Source organism: Henningerozyma blattae, chromosome 2 (genome assembly GCF_000315915.1).
Source record: "Henningerozyma blattae CBS 6284 chromosome 2, complete genome".
NCBI classification, from domain to species: Eukaryota; Fungi; Ascomycota; class Saccharomycetes; order Saccharomycetales; family Saccharomycetaceae; genus Henningerozyma; species Henningerozyma blattae.
Genome location: NC_020186.1, coordinates 172,755 through 187,319, shown reverse-complemented (window position 1 = coordinate 187,319; position 14,565 = coordinate 172,755). Strand labels below are relative to the sequence as shown.

Below are 14,565 nucleotides of genomic sequence, written 5' to 3'. Positions count from 1 at the left end.
ATTATATAGAAATTAATTTTACATATATCAGTCGACATATAAATCAAACAAATGTATAACAGTGTGAGTATTAATGCACTTGCAGAGATTTTTTATCTACATACTTAACTTTTCAGCAATACTACTCAAAATTGATAGAAAAATATGTAGTGTAAAACGCCACTAATAAAAGCTTTATTTGAAAATTTATGGCTCAACTCTAAAAAAATATCAATCCTAAATTACCACAGATTTAAATCAAATAAAAACACTTAACTGCTTTTCAATGTTTTCTTTATTAACATATATACACAAATTTAACTGGAAGATATTTCTTTTTTCTATTACAAATATAATTTTCAATGTTACATAGGAAACCCCTAGAATTACCCAACCGCCAAAATTCACCCAGCTATCTTCCACTGCAAGATGATACTAATAAAATAATACAAATTTCAAACAATAAGACGATATGCTTTTAAGCATCCATATCCTTTTTAGCTTTTTAATGACTCTTTCATGTTTTATAAAAGAACATGGTTTAAGAGAGTTATCCCATTTAAAGACCTTAACTGCTTATTTTTTAGTTGTAGCCTCAATCTTCTTAAAACTGTATTTAATGTCGTACAACTTCTTACAAAAATAACTTCTGCTATTAAGAAATACTTAGCTGAATTGAGATATAAATGAAGGATTCTCAATATTTAAAATTATGCTGTTGACTATTTCATATTAAATATTCAAACAATGCATATTAATTTTTTTCAACAAAGTTTGAATTCTACAATTATTTATTGAAGATAATTAATTTTACGTTCAGTCTGTGGGAATGAATTAAAAGTTTCCATCAACGATTTACTAATTCATATATTAAATATATCAATTTTTTCTTAACTTTAATATATTGTACTAACATTCAAGATATATTCGAGCTGATTTTATTATTTAGATTATTTTACTTCATACAATTTAAAGCTATTTGATAATTATACTGTGTAATTAAGGGTAGTAAAGAAATTCATTTAAGGTGTGTTCTTTTCCATAGTTCGAGTCTCATATCATCAGATGATCCCAAATTATAAGTCGATGATAATAAGTTTATATTATAATCTGTATGAACCTTATCAGGCGAAGAAGTTCCAAGTTTACTATAGGTATCCACTTCAGTCATAATAATATCGTTAAAGTTAATAGGATGCAAAATATCAATATCTTTTATCGAAGTAGATGCTTTTATTCTATCAATAGAAGTCTCATGTCCTTCAATTTTTTTTCTTAAAGAAGTCTCCAAGTTATCAACATGAAGACCAAACCTATTTTCATGTGACACAGCTCCAAACTCCTTCTTCTGAATATGAATAACAGTACCGTTTTTAAAATAATCTACTGGTTTCAAGTCATTCGAAAATTGTATTTCAAATGGGTAATAATCTTCTAAGTCGATTTTAATGGAAGCGATTTTTCTAATATCAGGAAGTAAGCAGGGAGGATAAAATGTCTTACTAGTAGTTGATTTCATGCCATCTGCATGTAAAGAAATATTAACTGGTACAGAGTTGATGAAGTCACCAGAAAGAACATCCCTTAAGACCAGACACCTTGGCTCTACAGCCATGCTCCAAAAATGTTTTAACTCTTGCAGAGGGTAATTGGGCATATATATCGGTAAAACGGATAGTAAAATATAAGCAATACTTTCAACATCTGACGTTTTTAATGCGTATTGACCGGAACCCAAGAAGAGAAACCCTAAGGCTAAGTTCGTGGCCATATATTTTCCATAATGATGTTCAATCGGGATTTTGTCCGAATTTAAAGCTTTCTTGATATTATCGTCTCCATAATCAATTTCAGCTTCAGTATCACTACCTTCTTCGTTTGTTGCACCATCTATACTTGGTTCATCGATGTCTATTTCAACATCACCATCTGCATTTTTATCCGGAACTTTTTTTGCTTCATCTACACGTCTAAATAAGTCAGAGGCATTTCCAGTAACAACTTCATGAAGGTATCTAATTCTTCGGAATGTGCTCAAGTCACCAGTACCACACATAATAAGACCCATAGATACTATGGCAACGTTCATAATCATGTTGATACCTGCAATAGCCATACGAAAATCAGCTGATCCATCCCCAGCATACTGATAAAAGGGAAGAAATATATCACAAATTTTAATCAAAGTGTCTCTTATCTTCAGTTCCCCTGATGATGAATACTTTATACCCATTGCCAACACTCGCCCTGCAATTATATAATACAGTGGGAGATTATCTGTGGTAATTCCAGTAATGTTAACAGAATCAAAGCCTTTTAATACAAAATCTAGATCTTGACCCATAAGATCCCACATTATCATATAATATGTAAGTTCTCTGTACATGTATAACTCTGGCCGGCCTTGTACGTTACTCAATTTTAAAATATTCTTTGGTCGAACCTGAGTTGCAACATTCAAATCATTTGACTGCACATAAATTAAAATGATTGCTAGGGTAACACCAATTTGGGAGTTCTCAGGTATCCATTCTCTTTCAGTATCAAATGTTTGAGTTAAAAATCGTAGTAATCCATTTTCAATATCTTTATCTAGGCCTAGTTCGTTAAACTTTGTATCTGATGTAGATTTCGTTGATATATCATCTTCATCGCTACTACTACTACTACTACTACTTGTACTGCCGGTGCTGCTGTCATCAATAATATTATTAATACTGCTATCAAAAATTGGTGAAGGCTTTTGTAGCCCCGCTTCACTTATTACTCTTGGCCTACTAGCAAATGAATTATAACTTGTGATTGTGTTTCTAGTGGATGCAATTTTTCTTCTTTTAGATTCTTTCTTTCTTTTCTTTAAAAATCGCCTTTTCCCAGTTCCAAGGTTAATAAGACCCAATGCGATTCCTGCAGCCATTCTATATCCTTCATCTGCTACTTGTTCATCTTTTATTAGCAACAATGAAGAAAGTTGGTTATAGAAAAGATTACTCATTCTTTTATGGGAGGAACCTTGATACAATAAACCTACTCCAACTAAACCCGCAGTTTGAACCTTTAAATCGATATTTAAGTCGGTAGAACCTGGTGGCAATAAAGCCACGATATGGACACTTAGTACTTTAGTAAGTTTAATATCCATTGTTCCTTTTAAACTAGCACTCATACCTAATAACAAACCAATACTGACGAGGTTATTCTTTAAACTTAAATAGTTGTAGACATGCCATTCTTCTAATTCTTTTAAATGGCCATTAAGTCCCAATCCAAGTAGAAACCCACCATGTTGAGAATCTAGCTCTAAAGGTTTATTAAATGTAATCCAACTACCGTCGATATTAGTTGCCTTTCTAGATATCCTTAAGCCTGAACTTACCCCACCGTGGAACTCACCCCATTGATAATATATATCATCAATGTCACTAGGTTCTAAAGAAATCTTTGTACCATCCGAAAATAAGGATACTAGATTTAAGTGCGGTCTTTGCCAGCGTTGGGTAGATAGAGGCTTTTCAGTGGCATAAACGATAGCACCCCAACCAATACCATTTGTACATGTTCTAAGTGCGATGTTCTTAGCAAATAGTTTTTTCTTCTTCAATAATTTTGTGTATTCTCTAGATTTCGAAAAAAAATAAATATTATGAGGTTTGTAATAAATCAGTAAATTTAATGCATCACTAAATCTTTTATCTTGGGAAAAGATAATATTTGAATTTTTCTTTAAGATTTGACCTTCATCAATATCATCATCCTTGCTATCATAAGCTAAATTATTGATATTATAAGAATTTATGGCAGAATTTATTTTGGAATTTGATTTTTCATCCTTAAATGTGGGTGTGTTTCTAATAATATCTGTTAATACAGAGTATATATCTTTTGGTTTTGAATTATTAGATGAAGATGAAGTTAATGATTGATTTAATTGATTTGAATATAATTTTTTTTGAATTGCTAGTTTAGAATTATTATCTAAATTTGAATTTCTAAACAATTGATTTTGATTATTTTGAATTTCAAATTGCTTAGTATTTTGATTATAATATTTGGCATTTTTAATAGTTTGAATTTGTGTATTCAAATCAATTCTATTTATTAAGGATAAATCAATATCTTCATTAATAGTAGATAATTGATACTGAATATTTTCTAAGATTGCTTCTAATGGAACCATAATTCCTAATGGATAAGTTTCAATTTCATATTTATCAATTTTCCATAACTCTAAATATTTTAAAAGTTGTTCAGGGGAACTTTTTTTATTTGCGTGGAAAAAATCGTATAATTTTAATAATTTTGAAGTCCTTGGAGTTATTAGTTCATCAATATCAAAATCTTTTCCTACTAATCTAGAAAATGTAATAAAGGGAGTTATGGATAAATTGCTACATTCAGTAATACTATATAAACTTTTTAAAATAGATGGTGGTTCTTCTAATGGTTTACTAAAATTTTCAATTTCATCAATAGTTTCAAATTGATAATAATTTTCAAGATTGGTATAATCAATTTGCTTTGAGTCTTTATAATAATTAATCCATATTTCTCCCCAATTTAAATATTTCAAAGAAATATATAATAATTCTGTTAATTTTTGCACATCTTTATTATTTAATACATTTAATTTAAATTCTTCATTTAATAAATGTAATCCCATTATAATTTGTGGTAAATAATTTTTCTTATTTGAATTTGATAGATAACTTAATGCTCTTGAATGCTTTATATTCGAATTCGAACTTGAATTTGAAATTGAATTTAATAATTTTTCATCCTTTAAATTAATTAAAAATATAATAATTTTTTTAAAAATATTAAATTGGACTTCATTAATTAAAAGTGGATCATACCAAGTTTCATCTAAAGATGAATTGAAAATTGATTGCCAAATGACTATAATACAAAAATAGATATCATTTGAACAAATCAATTTTAAAGCATTAAAAATTTTCAACATTAAACCTTGTTTAGGGAAAATGAATGGTGAAGTAAATGTAAATGAATCTACATCATCATTGATATCTTTCAAGTTTGTAAGGTTGCTGTTACTTTCATTTATAGATTTATTCAATATAATATGCTCTGATGAAATATTACAAATTGAAGATAAATATTTATTATAATCAAATTTAATGAATGGAGACGGTATTGAAATAAATGGATTATACAAACATAAAAAAATTTGTAAATCATTTTTTGATTGATATTCAATTACCACAGTATTTTCATAAAATGCATTTTGACAAATATAAGGAAATATATTTCTAATCTTTAAAACATCATTATTCATTGAATTATTATTATTATTTAAAATATTAATATTGGAAAGTCCTATCATATCTTTTGGAGATTCACCATAAACTTTAAATGGATAAAAATTAATAATATTTGGTAATAAATTTATAAACCAAATCTTAGAGAATTTAGAGTAATCATCAAATATAACTATGATTTCTTTATTGTCTAAAATTAATGGTAACAATTTTAAGAGAGTATTATTATTTTTCAAAATTTTTGGTAAAGTTAAAGTGGAGATTCTTGTTAATGTTACATCTTTGGAAGAAATATTATAATTGTTATAAGTAATGGGTACATTTGAATTTGTTTCATGTTGTGGTATATTTAAATCTATATTATTATTTGAATAAGGTGACATCAATGGGTAACTAGGTGAACGCACATCTATTTTTGGTAATTCATTAATATTAAAATTCGAATTATTGCCAATGTTATTATTATGATTATTATTGTTATTAACATTTGTTTCTGCCAGAGGAGAAGCTAAAGAAGAAGGATCAAAGTTTATAGAGATGGATCGCCTACTACCATTGGAAGTAAATCTTTGAGTGAAAGAAGTAGCTTCATCACTATCTTGGATAGAATCATTATTTATAGACGGTTTTAAAATAGATGACGATATATTTGAATTTATTTTTGTATTAAGAGAAATATTATTATTATTTGTTGTAGTTGAAATCTTTGTATAAAAAAAATGCAATTGATTTGTAGGAGTTTCATAAAATATTGAAATATTAAACAAATTATTCTTGGGGAATACCATTAATTGTAAATCATTTATATTAAATTCTAATTTTTGATTCATTGAAAATTCTAACAACCCAAATGGAGCCATGGGGTCATTTAAGACAATAAATCTATGATTCTTTTCAAATATATTATTATTATTTAATTTTCTTTCCAATATGATACCTTTAGAATACCAAAATACATTTGAGATGGTAAACGGATAATTGATAGTAATCATATCATTATTATTATTTAAATAATAAACATTGGCAAAATCATTTAGTAATATGATTAAACAATCTTTAGTATATTCGAAATCAATAAAACCTGCCTTTAATACGATTGAATTTTTTTCTTTATTATAAAATTGAAATCTTTTAATGATGTGATTTGAAATCGACCATTCGACCATTTTCCTATCTTTTGATATCCACAAATCACCTCTAGTAGGAGAATGATGGTACAAATTATTATTATTATTATAATTTTCCCGTAAAGATGAATCAAAAAGTATGCTATTATTATTGTTATCCATATTATCATTATTGTTGTCATTTAACGGATTAGTATCATCTGCAAATATTTCATCTATAACAGAATCTATCGTGGCATTATTTCTAGCAATACTGTGTCCTCCAACTCTAGGAGTATGTTGTGCCCATGGCCAATTTGACATTGAATCATCAATCTCCATTTTGAATAGATCCAATATTGTTGTGTATAATTTTATTTATAGATGATTTTTCCCTAAAAGAATGAAAAAGAAAACTGTTTCTTCTCCTTTTCGGTATTTTCTCAATTTATTTCAGAAAAAATCCGACTCAAATAGAAGTACAAGATCAAAACGAATTATTGCAAAGTTTTAACTCATTGTAGATCATTATACTCATTCTTTATATTTCATTGCTATTAAACTTTGATACGCGTTTGTGGTTAGTGTTCTTTCCTACATCGGGCGTCTAATTTTTGAAAACCAAATCTAACTAAAGATCGCCAGATTTTCCGATTCGAATATTTCCGGATAAATTAAAGCCATTCTTCTATTGAATAGGGATATTTAATTTGTATTATAAAACTTTGTCATTTCGTTTGGAATACTATGTTAAACTAAGTTGCAGATTAGCTTTGTCATAATATTGATTAAAAAGTTACCAAACCAATATACCACGAACCCTGGTTGTTCTTGTCTAAAAATATAGTGCTGTTTTCCCTATATTCATTCATATATGTGTCTATATATATATATATATATCTTGATTTGCCGCCAGCAACCTTTCCAAATTTCACATCACCTGACATCAACCAAAAAAAATTTCAAAAAAGAAAAGGGGCGAGCTGGGAATTGAACCCAGGGCCTCTCGCATACTTGTGTTAAATTAACCCAAAGCGAGAATCATACCACTAGACCACACGCCCTCTGTTCTTTGAAAAAATGTTGTAAACCCGTCTAAGTGCCGTCGCCTTCCACGTAATACTTACAAGAAATCAGTACAAGAGAAGCCTCGAGAGAGGACAGATCAGCTGACCACAGCTGAGAAACAACTATCCAGCAGGCGTGGAACATCAACTTACTGGGATTCAAGAGAGTTAGACATTGTTATACAGTATTTAAAATGTAAAGACGATTACTTTATTTAGACATATATAGTAAAGACTATAACTAAAATGAATATATTTCTTAAATAGTCACGTGATAAAAAGTCTTTTACCACTTAATACAAAATGATATAATCATATTCCAGCAGTGTCATATCATAAATAACTCAGGAACTAGCCCAAATCACATCACCAGATAAGAGCTACTTTTAGTTAGCAAAACTCCGCCAGTCTCCCCCGGGTTTCCTTCCGCAGACCCCTGAATAAGCCGTTCCTGACCATTGTGCACTGCCCACACACTCTATAATACTTGCGGACTGCGCGTGTTGTCTGGCCACCGTTCCCGTGCATAACTGCTGACTCAATCTAACGCGCCTATCTCCGTTACCACACAACACGTCTCCCCGGTATTCACCACGTAAAGGGTTTCGTGGCACGATTCATGGGATCTGCACTATTTAAATAGGCCAATTCTAAATAACCTTTTAAAATAAACACTCCGAAGTCTTGTTGTTCTTATCTCTAGAACAGTAAAAACTAAGACTAGGATATTTGTATATTATAAGAAAACACACTAACACATCCAAACATACTCATATATATACATATATATATATATTTACGTATAAGAAAAAACAAGCAAACACATCTATTAAACTCTATACCCCCTTCTCCTCTTTTAAAGATGCCCAAAAAAGCCACTTATATTTTCCGTTGGCCTAATGGACCTAAATCAGTCAAGTTATCAGGATCATTTAATAATTGGAGTACTCAAATACCTATGGAGAAATCGATATCGAATAATGATTTCAAATTGAAAGTTATCTTTGATTTGAGCGAATTAGATACAAATGATGAAGAAAATCGGATTCGATTCAAATTTATCGTAGATGATCATTGGTCTATAAACAATTATTACAAGACTTGTGTGGAAAGGGATTCAGGGATTGAAAACAATTATATTAATATAGATGAATTACAAGTAGATTTTGATGAATTTGATAAAGAGATTCCAGTGCAAACAGAAATAGAAACAGAAACGCAAACGCAAACCCAAGAGATTAAACAACCTACTGATAAAGATTCTAATAAAGATATGGATAAATTAGAAGGCACAACTGCAGTGGATAATGAAGAATCTACGGAGCAACCTGTTCAACAAAGTAAGAAAGTTAAAATTAGAAGAAAGATTAGAACTAATAAATTAACTGGGGAAAGAATTGTTATGTCTGAAGACATTATTGACATTGATAATTCACAAACAGCCCTTCCAGATGGTAGTTCCAATGGATATCAAGAATTAATAGATGAGGATGAATTTTTTGATGCTAATAAAGTGGTTACTAATGATATGCTATCCGTACCGGATGTTGCTTCTGCTAATGATGAATTAAGACAAATCGATACTATACAATTGAAAACTGGCACCACTCCAACCACTGCTGCTACAGATATACCTCTTGATGTCAATAATGTACGAGAACAAGGGATCCAACCAGTGAGATCCAAGAAAATTTCTAAAGATAAGGCTGGTTATAGGAAAAGCTTAGTGGAAGATGATAAGAAACAGAAACAAGATGACTTTGTAAAGAGTGAAAGTAATGATTCTGATCAACCAAAATCAATCTTATCTTCACTTTTGAAGAAAACAGATTCCTCTTCGAAATCAAAGTCAAACGAAAAGAAGACGAAAGGAAAGAAAGATGATGGTGAGAAGAAGAATAAGCCAAAGGATAAAGATTCTTCAAAGGGCTTATCCAAATCTTCATCCAAGGAAAATTCACCCACTAAATCTGGTAAAGAAAAATCAAAAAGATCTTCAAAAGATTCCTCTGACCAAAAATTCATAGCTTATAATACAACTCCACCAGAGAAGGAAAAAAAGAAATCCAAAAAGGATACCAGCAAAAATACATCAAAAAGTACCTCTAAAAATACGATTAAGAGTTCATCCAAAAGTGGATCAAAAAATGCATCTCCAAAGGGAGGTTCTTCCAATAATGAAATTAACAACAAATATTTAAATGATGATGATTGTGAACATTTTCGTGAAAGTATTTGGATTAAAATAAAAAAAAGACTCCCATGAGAGTTTTGTTTGTTTGATTAGTTTCTTCAATATGTAATATACCTGATTTTCTTTTGTTTATTATTTCATTTTATTTTTTTCTTTTACACTTGATGGTTTTATTTTATTTTATTTTTATTCTTATGCATCCTAATATATTACCCCCTTCCTTTTCCTTTTGCATGTTTCCTTTTCCATATTCATATTCCTAATGTAATCTGATTATATTATTTATAAACAAACAACTCCCTATACATTTATTGTTATTATAATTTTATACATACATATATAATATTTCTTTTCTTTTTTATTATACGTTTCGCTTTTAAAATCGAATCTTTTTACATGCTATATTTTATTTGATATTTCTTATTTCCTAATTAATCCACTCATATGGAAATTCGGAAAATTTTTTAAATCAAGCGATGAGCTTATAAAATATATTTACTATATTTAATAAATAAAATAAAAAAAAAAAAAAATAAAAAAAAAACATTAATTCACATTACAAAGTAGAATAAATTGTATCTCTAGAACCAACTTTTGGCAAACAAGAGTATTTTAGAAAAAATAAATTAAATTAAAATAAAATAATATGAGTAAAGATAAGGAAACTAAATCACAGGATACTGAACTAAAAGTAGATGAAAAGCAATCAGAAAAAATTGCTCAAGCTTTAACTGATCCTACTAAAAAAAGAAAAGCTGAAGATGAAATTGAAATTAGTTTAGAAAGTTCAGTTCCTCTTTCTAAAAAACAAAAACGTTTATTAAGAAGAGGTAAGATTACTTTGGAAGAAATTAATGCTAAATATAATATTGATCCATCATCTATTGAAGAATACAAGAAAGATGCTTCCAAGAAAGAGGGAGATGATAAACAAAATGATACTCAAGATGATGTGAAGAAAGATGTATCCAAATATGGTGTTTGGATTGGTAATTTATCGTTTGATACTACTAAAGAAGAATTAATTAGATTGATTGTTGCCAAGACCAAGACTTTGGAAGAATCTAAACAAGTTAAAGATGCCAATATAATAAGAGTCAAATTACCTTTAGCTCAAAATGATGGTAAAAAATTAAAAATAAAAGGGTTTTGTTATATGGATTTTGAAACTGAAGCACAAATGGAAAGTGTTATATCATTAAGTGAATGTCAATTGAATGGTAGAAAATTATTGATTAAGAATTCCAAGAATTATGAAGGTAGACCAAATAGAGATGATTTAGTCTCCATGTCTAAAAACCCACCAAGTAGAATTTTATTTGTTGGTAATTTATCATATGACACTACTGATGAATTATTAAGGAGTCATTTCCAACATTGTGGTGAGATTGTCAAGATTCGTACCGCTACATTTGAAGATACTGGTAAGTGTAAAGGGTTTTCATTTATAGATTTCTTAACAGAGGAGAGTGCGACGAAGGCATTAAAGGATAAGAGTTGTAGAAAGATTGCTGGCAGACCAATAAGAATGGAATATGGTGAAGATAGAAGTAAAAGAGTGGTTAGAAGTGTAAGACCTAAGGAAGGGTTTGATTTGCCTGATGATTATAGAAAGGAGAATAGAGCTACCAGGGAGACATCTACATTTGCTAAGGAACCTTCGACGTTTAAGAAGGATAATTTTACTAAAAACACATATCGTAAGAATGAAATTGGTAATAATAACCGTCTAAAGAGTAGTATTGCATTAGCCAAGGCACAAAGAGCATCTGCAGCCATTGTTCCCTCTGAAGGTAAAAAAACTGTATTTGATTGAGTCAAAATGTGTGTAAATGTAACTGCAAATGCAAGTGCGAGTGCGAGTGCGAGTGCAAATGCAAGTGCGAGTGCAAATGCAAATGCAAATGCAACTGTATATTTATTTATTTGTTTTAATTTAATTAATTTTTTTTCTACATACTGTATTTTAAAACAATATGATATTAAGAAAATGTGTGGTGTCCTCAAATGGGGGAATCATGTTTCCGCAACGGGAAGAGGAAGGTTCTAAAAGGAAAAGACCAAATATTTCAGAATTTATCATATGTAATAAAAAAAAAAAAAAAAAAAAAAAAGAATGTTTAGTCAAGTGGGGGAGTATTTTTTGGATAGTGATAAGTAGAGTGGAATAGAAGAAGAGGTGGAAGAAATATATAATTGTGAATTGAATAGAAAATAGAAGAAGAGGAGAGATAGATAGAGATTGTGACAGTTTAAAGGTTATTTATTTAGTGCTTAAATAGAAGACAAATAAAAATTAAAAAATAAAATTTATATAGAAATAAAACCTTAATGAGTTGAGGATTGAAAGATTGGAATAAATTTAATTGTATAAAACAAAGTGGTATTCTTTTTTTTATGAAAATTTAAAAGCTTTTTTTTAAAAAAACAATCACAGCTACGCAATCGCAAATGAATATGAATTCTTCATGGTATCTAGAGGTCAGTCGACCCATTACAAGTCAACCCAGTTCTATCAAGTCTATTATACCTAGTGTTGTTGAACCATCAGTGATTAGTATAACGAGTGGATATAGTTTTGCAACAGATGAGTTGAGCAACGAGAGTGGGGAGGAGAGTTGGGAAAGCGTCGAGAGTGAGAGTACTACAACAAGCATGAGTATGGAAACACCTTATAGTATGACGTTGAGTGAGACAACTGTTAAAAGTTTATATGAAATGACAAGTGATTCGAAATATAACAGCAAGAGAGTGAGCGGCAGCAGTAGCACGAGTTTTTATGAAACAATTGTATCGTTGATTAGTGACGAACCGGTATTACAAGATTCAATTATACGAGAGTCTGCTCTGCATGAATCGATTTATAGTGAATACATGAAAGCCAGTCGTTTGGTTGTTACTACAAGCAGTGAGACGATGAGCGGTAGTTCAAGTATGACGACGAGTAGTACTGCAATTGAGGATGACGAGGGGGAGGAGAATGAAGAGAGCGTTACGACAAGCGCAGCGGTAAAGAGTACGAATATATTTGGACGATTATCCAAGACGAGAACGAGGGTTAAGACCGAGGCAAGCGAAACCAAAACACCAAATGCAAGTAGCGAGAGTGACACGACAACGAGTGGGGGTGAAATAATTGAAGACATGAGCACGGCCCCATCTACCACCAGTACCACCAGTACCACCAGTACCACCAGTACCACCAGTACCACAACCAGTGAGTCAATTGATGCTATTCGTGATACAAGTTCTGGCGTTAACACCATCCAAAGTATTGAATCAATTACGAATACCCTCAGAATTGACACTTTTCTGGCCAGCACTACAATCGAAGGCTCTACAATCGAAGGCTCTACAATCGAAGACTCTACAATCGAAGGCACTACCACCTCTGAGACGTCCGTGCCGCAACAAACACCTTCCATCAATAGCCACAGCCACAGCTCCAGCTCCAGCCCTAATGCTCTGTCTGTACAGGCGTTTGTGTCTGGCCAGCCCGAATCCGCACATGTGCCAAACTCGGCAAGCCCCACTTTCGGCACATTCTCCAAGGACCCTGAAGCCTTGCAAACATTCTCGGACAAAAACGACCCCGCCACCCCGTCACGTGCCTCCGCCCCTGCGTTTTCCTCAGCTTCCACCTCACCCACACATGCGGTGTCCCGTGACAACTACATCATTGCCACGGCTGAGAACTCCAGCCAGGATTTCCACCCGACTGCTCGCCGCCAAACTTCTCGTCGCGTGTCACAAAATACCATGCCAAGTCTGACACAAAGTAAGACGCCTAGCGAAACGCCTAGCGAAACGCCCAGCGAAACGCCCAGCGAGGCACTGCAATTGCAAACCACCACAAGCAGTCGCCCCTCCTCCTCCTCCTCACACACTCCTGTATCCTACGAACTCGTCTCTGTTAGCAACCCAGACGTCCTAATGTTTTGCTACCTGCAAGAATACATCCTCACCGACACAGCAACCACCATCACCACCGAACTGCCCACCACGATAGTCGAACCTGCCAGCTTCAGCTCCAGCGCATTACCCTCGTACGTCGGCCCCATCACAACCAGTCTGGGCTACTTGCGTGCCCGCTTAGACGTGGGGTCTGCCTCTGTTGCCTCTGCCACTACCACCAGCCCAAGCACCCTCACCCCCACCCCCACCCCCACCACCCACAAACACAACAACAACAACGCCGGCAAAGTAGCAGGAGGCGTCGTAGGAGGTGTCGTCGGCGCCATTGCCCTGCTCTCCCTCCTGTCTGCCGCCATGCTCCACACCCGCCAAACTTCCACAGGACCCTTGCGCCCACCAGCATTCGAACACTGGACCGGCCACCACTACCGCGACACACGTGACTGCGACTCGCTCACCACGCAGTCCTCACGTGACAGCGACCCCTTTTCCTCGTCCTCCTCTGCCGCCACACATCACGTGCCTCCACCAGTGCCCCCTCCTCGCAAGCACGTGGCCCGTGCCGCCACACCCTCCTCTGCCTCCTCCTCTGCCGCTTCTTCTGTGCCGCCACACAACGTCACGTGCACGACCCTCGACGATTCCGGCACGAGTTTCGGCCGAACCAGTTTTAGTCTGAGCAGCCATGACGACGAAAACGACACCGAAAACGAGACACAACCCGTGCCGCCTGCAGGCTTTTTCCGCGAGGTGTTTTAGCGCGTTTGCCACTCTAATTTCCACTCTAATTTCCGGCCGGTTTTTCGCGTTACCCGCCGCGTTACCCGCCGCGTTACCCGCCACAGCCCCTTGTGATTCTGCCAAACACTTTAGACGCTCTGGACACTCCAGAAAACTGCACTCTCGCTCACACCATGACACTCTCAAAGCTGGCAGTCAGAATCACTCTCGTAATCCTACCAGCTCGGCATTCTGCAAGGGAGAGAGCCGCATATATAGGTGGTAGCGACAAGCGATGAACCCCCTTC

At 33.3% G+C, this 14,565-nt stretch overlaps 4 protein-coding genes and 1 non-coding gene across 5 annotated transcripts; 3 read left to right on the top strand and 2 right to left on the bottom strand.

Moving 5' to 3' along the window:
- Positions 1 to 997: 997 nt before the first annotated feature.
- APC1 (anaphase promoting complex subunit 1) lies at positions 998 to 6,703 on the bottom strand (the record flags this gene model as incomplete). Its single annotated transcript, XM_004178397.1, has 1 exon — positions 998 to 6,703. One exon carries the CDS (start codon positions 6,701 to 6,703, stop codon positions 998 to 1,000), a length of 5,706 nt encoding a protein of 1,901 aa, XP_004178445.1.
- Positions 6,704 to 7,336: 633 nt separating this feature from the next.
- On the bottom strand, positions 7,337 to 7,425 carry TBLA0Btrna9P. Its single transcript is given in 2 exon segments — positions 7,337 to 7,373; positions 7,389 to 7,425. It is a non-coding gene; the product is annotated as a tRNA-Pro (tRNA).
- Positions 7,426 to 8,290: 865 nt separating this feature from the next.
- On the top strand, positions 8,291 to 9,694 carry TBLA0B00815 (glycogen-binding domain-containing protein; the record flags this gene model as incomplete). Its single annotated transcript, XM_004178396.1, has 1 exon — positions 8,291 to 9,694. One exon carries the CDS (start codon positions 8,291 to 8,293, stop codon positions 9,692 to 9,694), a length of 1,404 nt encoding a protein of 467 aa, XP_004178444.1.
- A 574-nt stretch (positions 9,695 to 10,268) lies between these two features.
- Positions 10,269 to 11,438, top strand: NOP13 (Nop13p; the record flags this gene model as incomplete). The annotated part of the gene is made up of 1 exon (XM_004178395.1): positions 10,269 to 11,438. The coding sequence occupies one exon, from the start codon at positions 10,269 to 10,271 to the stop codon at positions 11,436 to 11,438; it is 1,170 nt and encodes a 389-aa protein (XP_004178443.1).
- A 635-nt stretch (positions 11,439 to 12,073) lies between these two features.
- Positions 12,074 to 14,296, top strand: TBLA0B00800 (uncharacterized protein; the record flags this gene model as incomplete). Its single annotated transcript, XM_004178394.1, has 1 exon — positions 12,074 to 14,296. The coding sequence occupies one exon, from the start codon at positions 12,074 to 12,076 to the stop codon at positions 14,294 to 14,296; it is 2,223 nt and encodes a 740-aa protein (XP_004178442.1).
- Between the last annotated feature and the right edge of the window lie 269 nt (positions 14,297 to 14,565).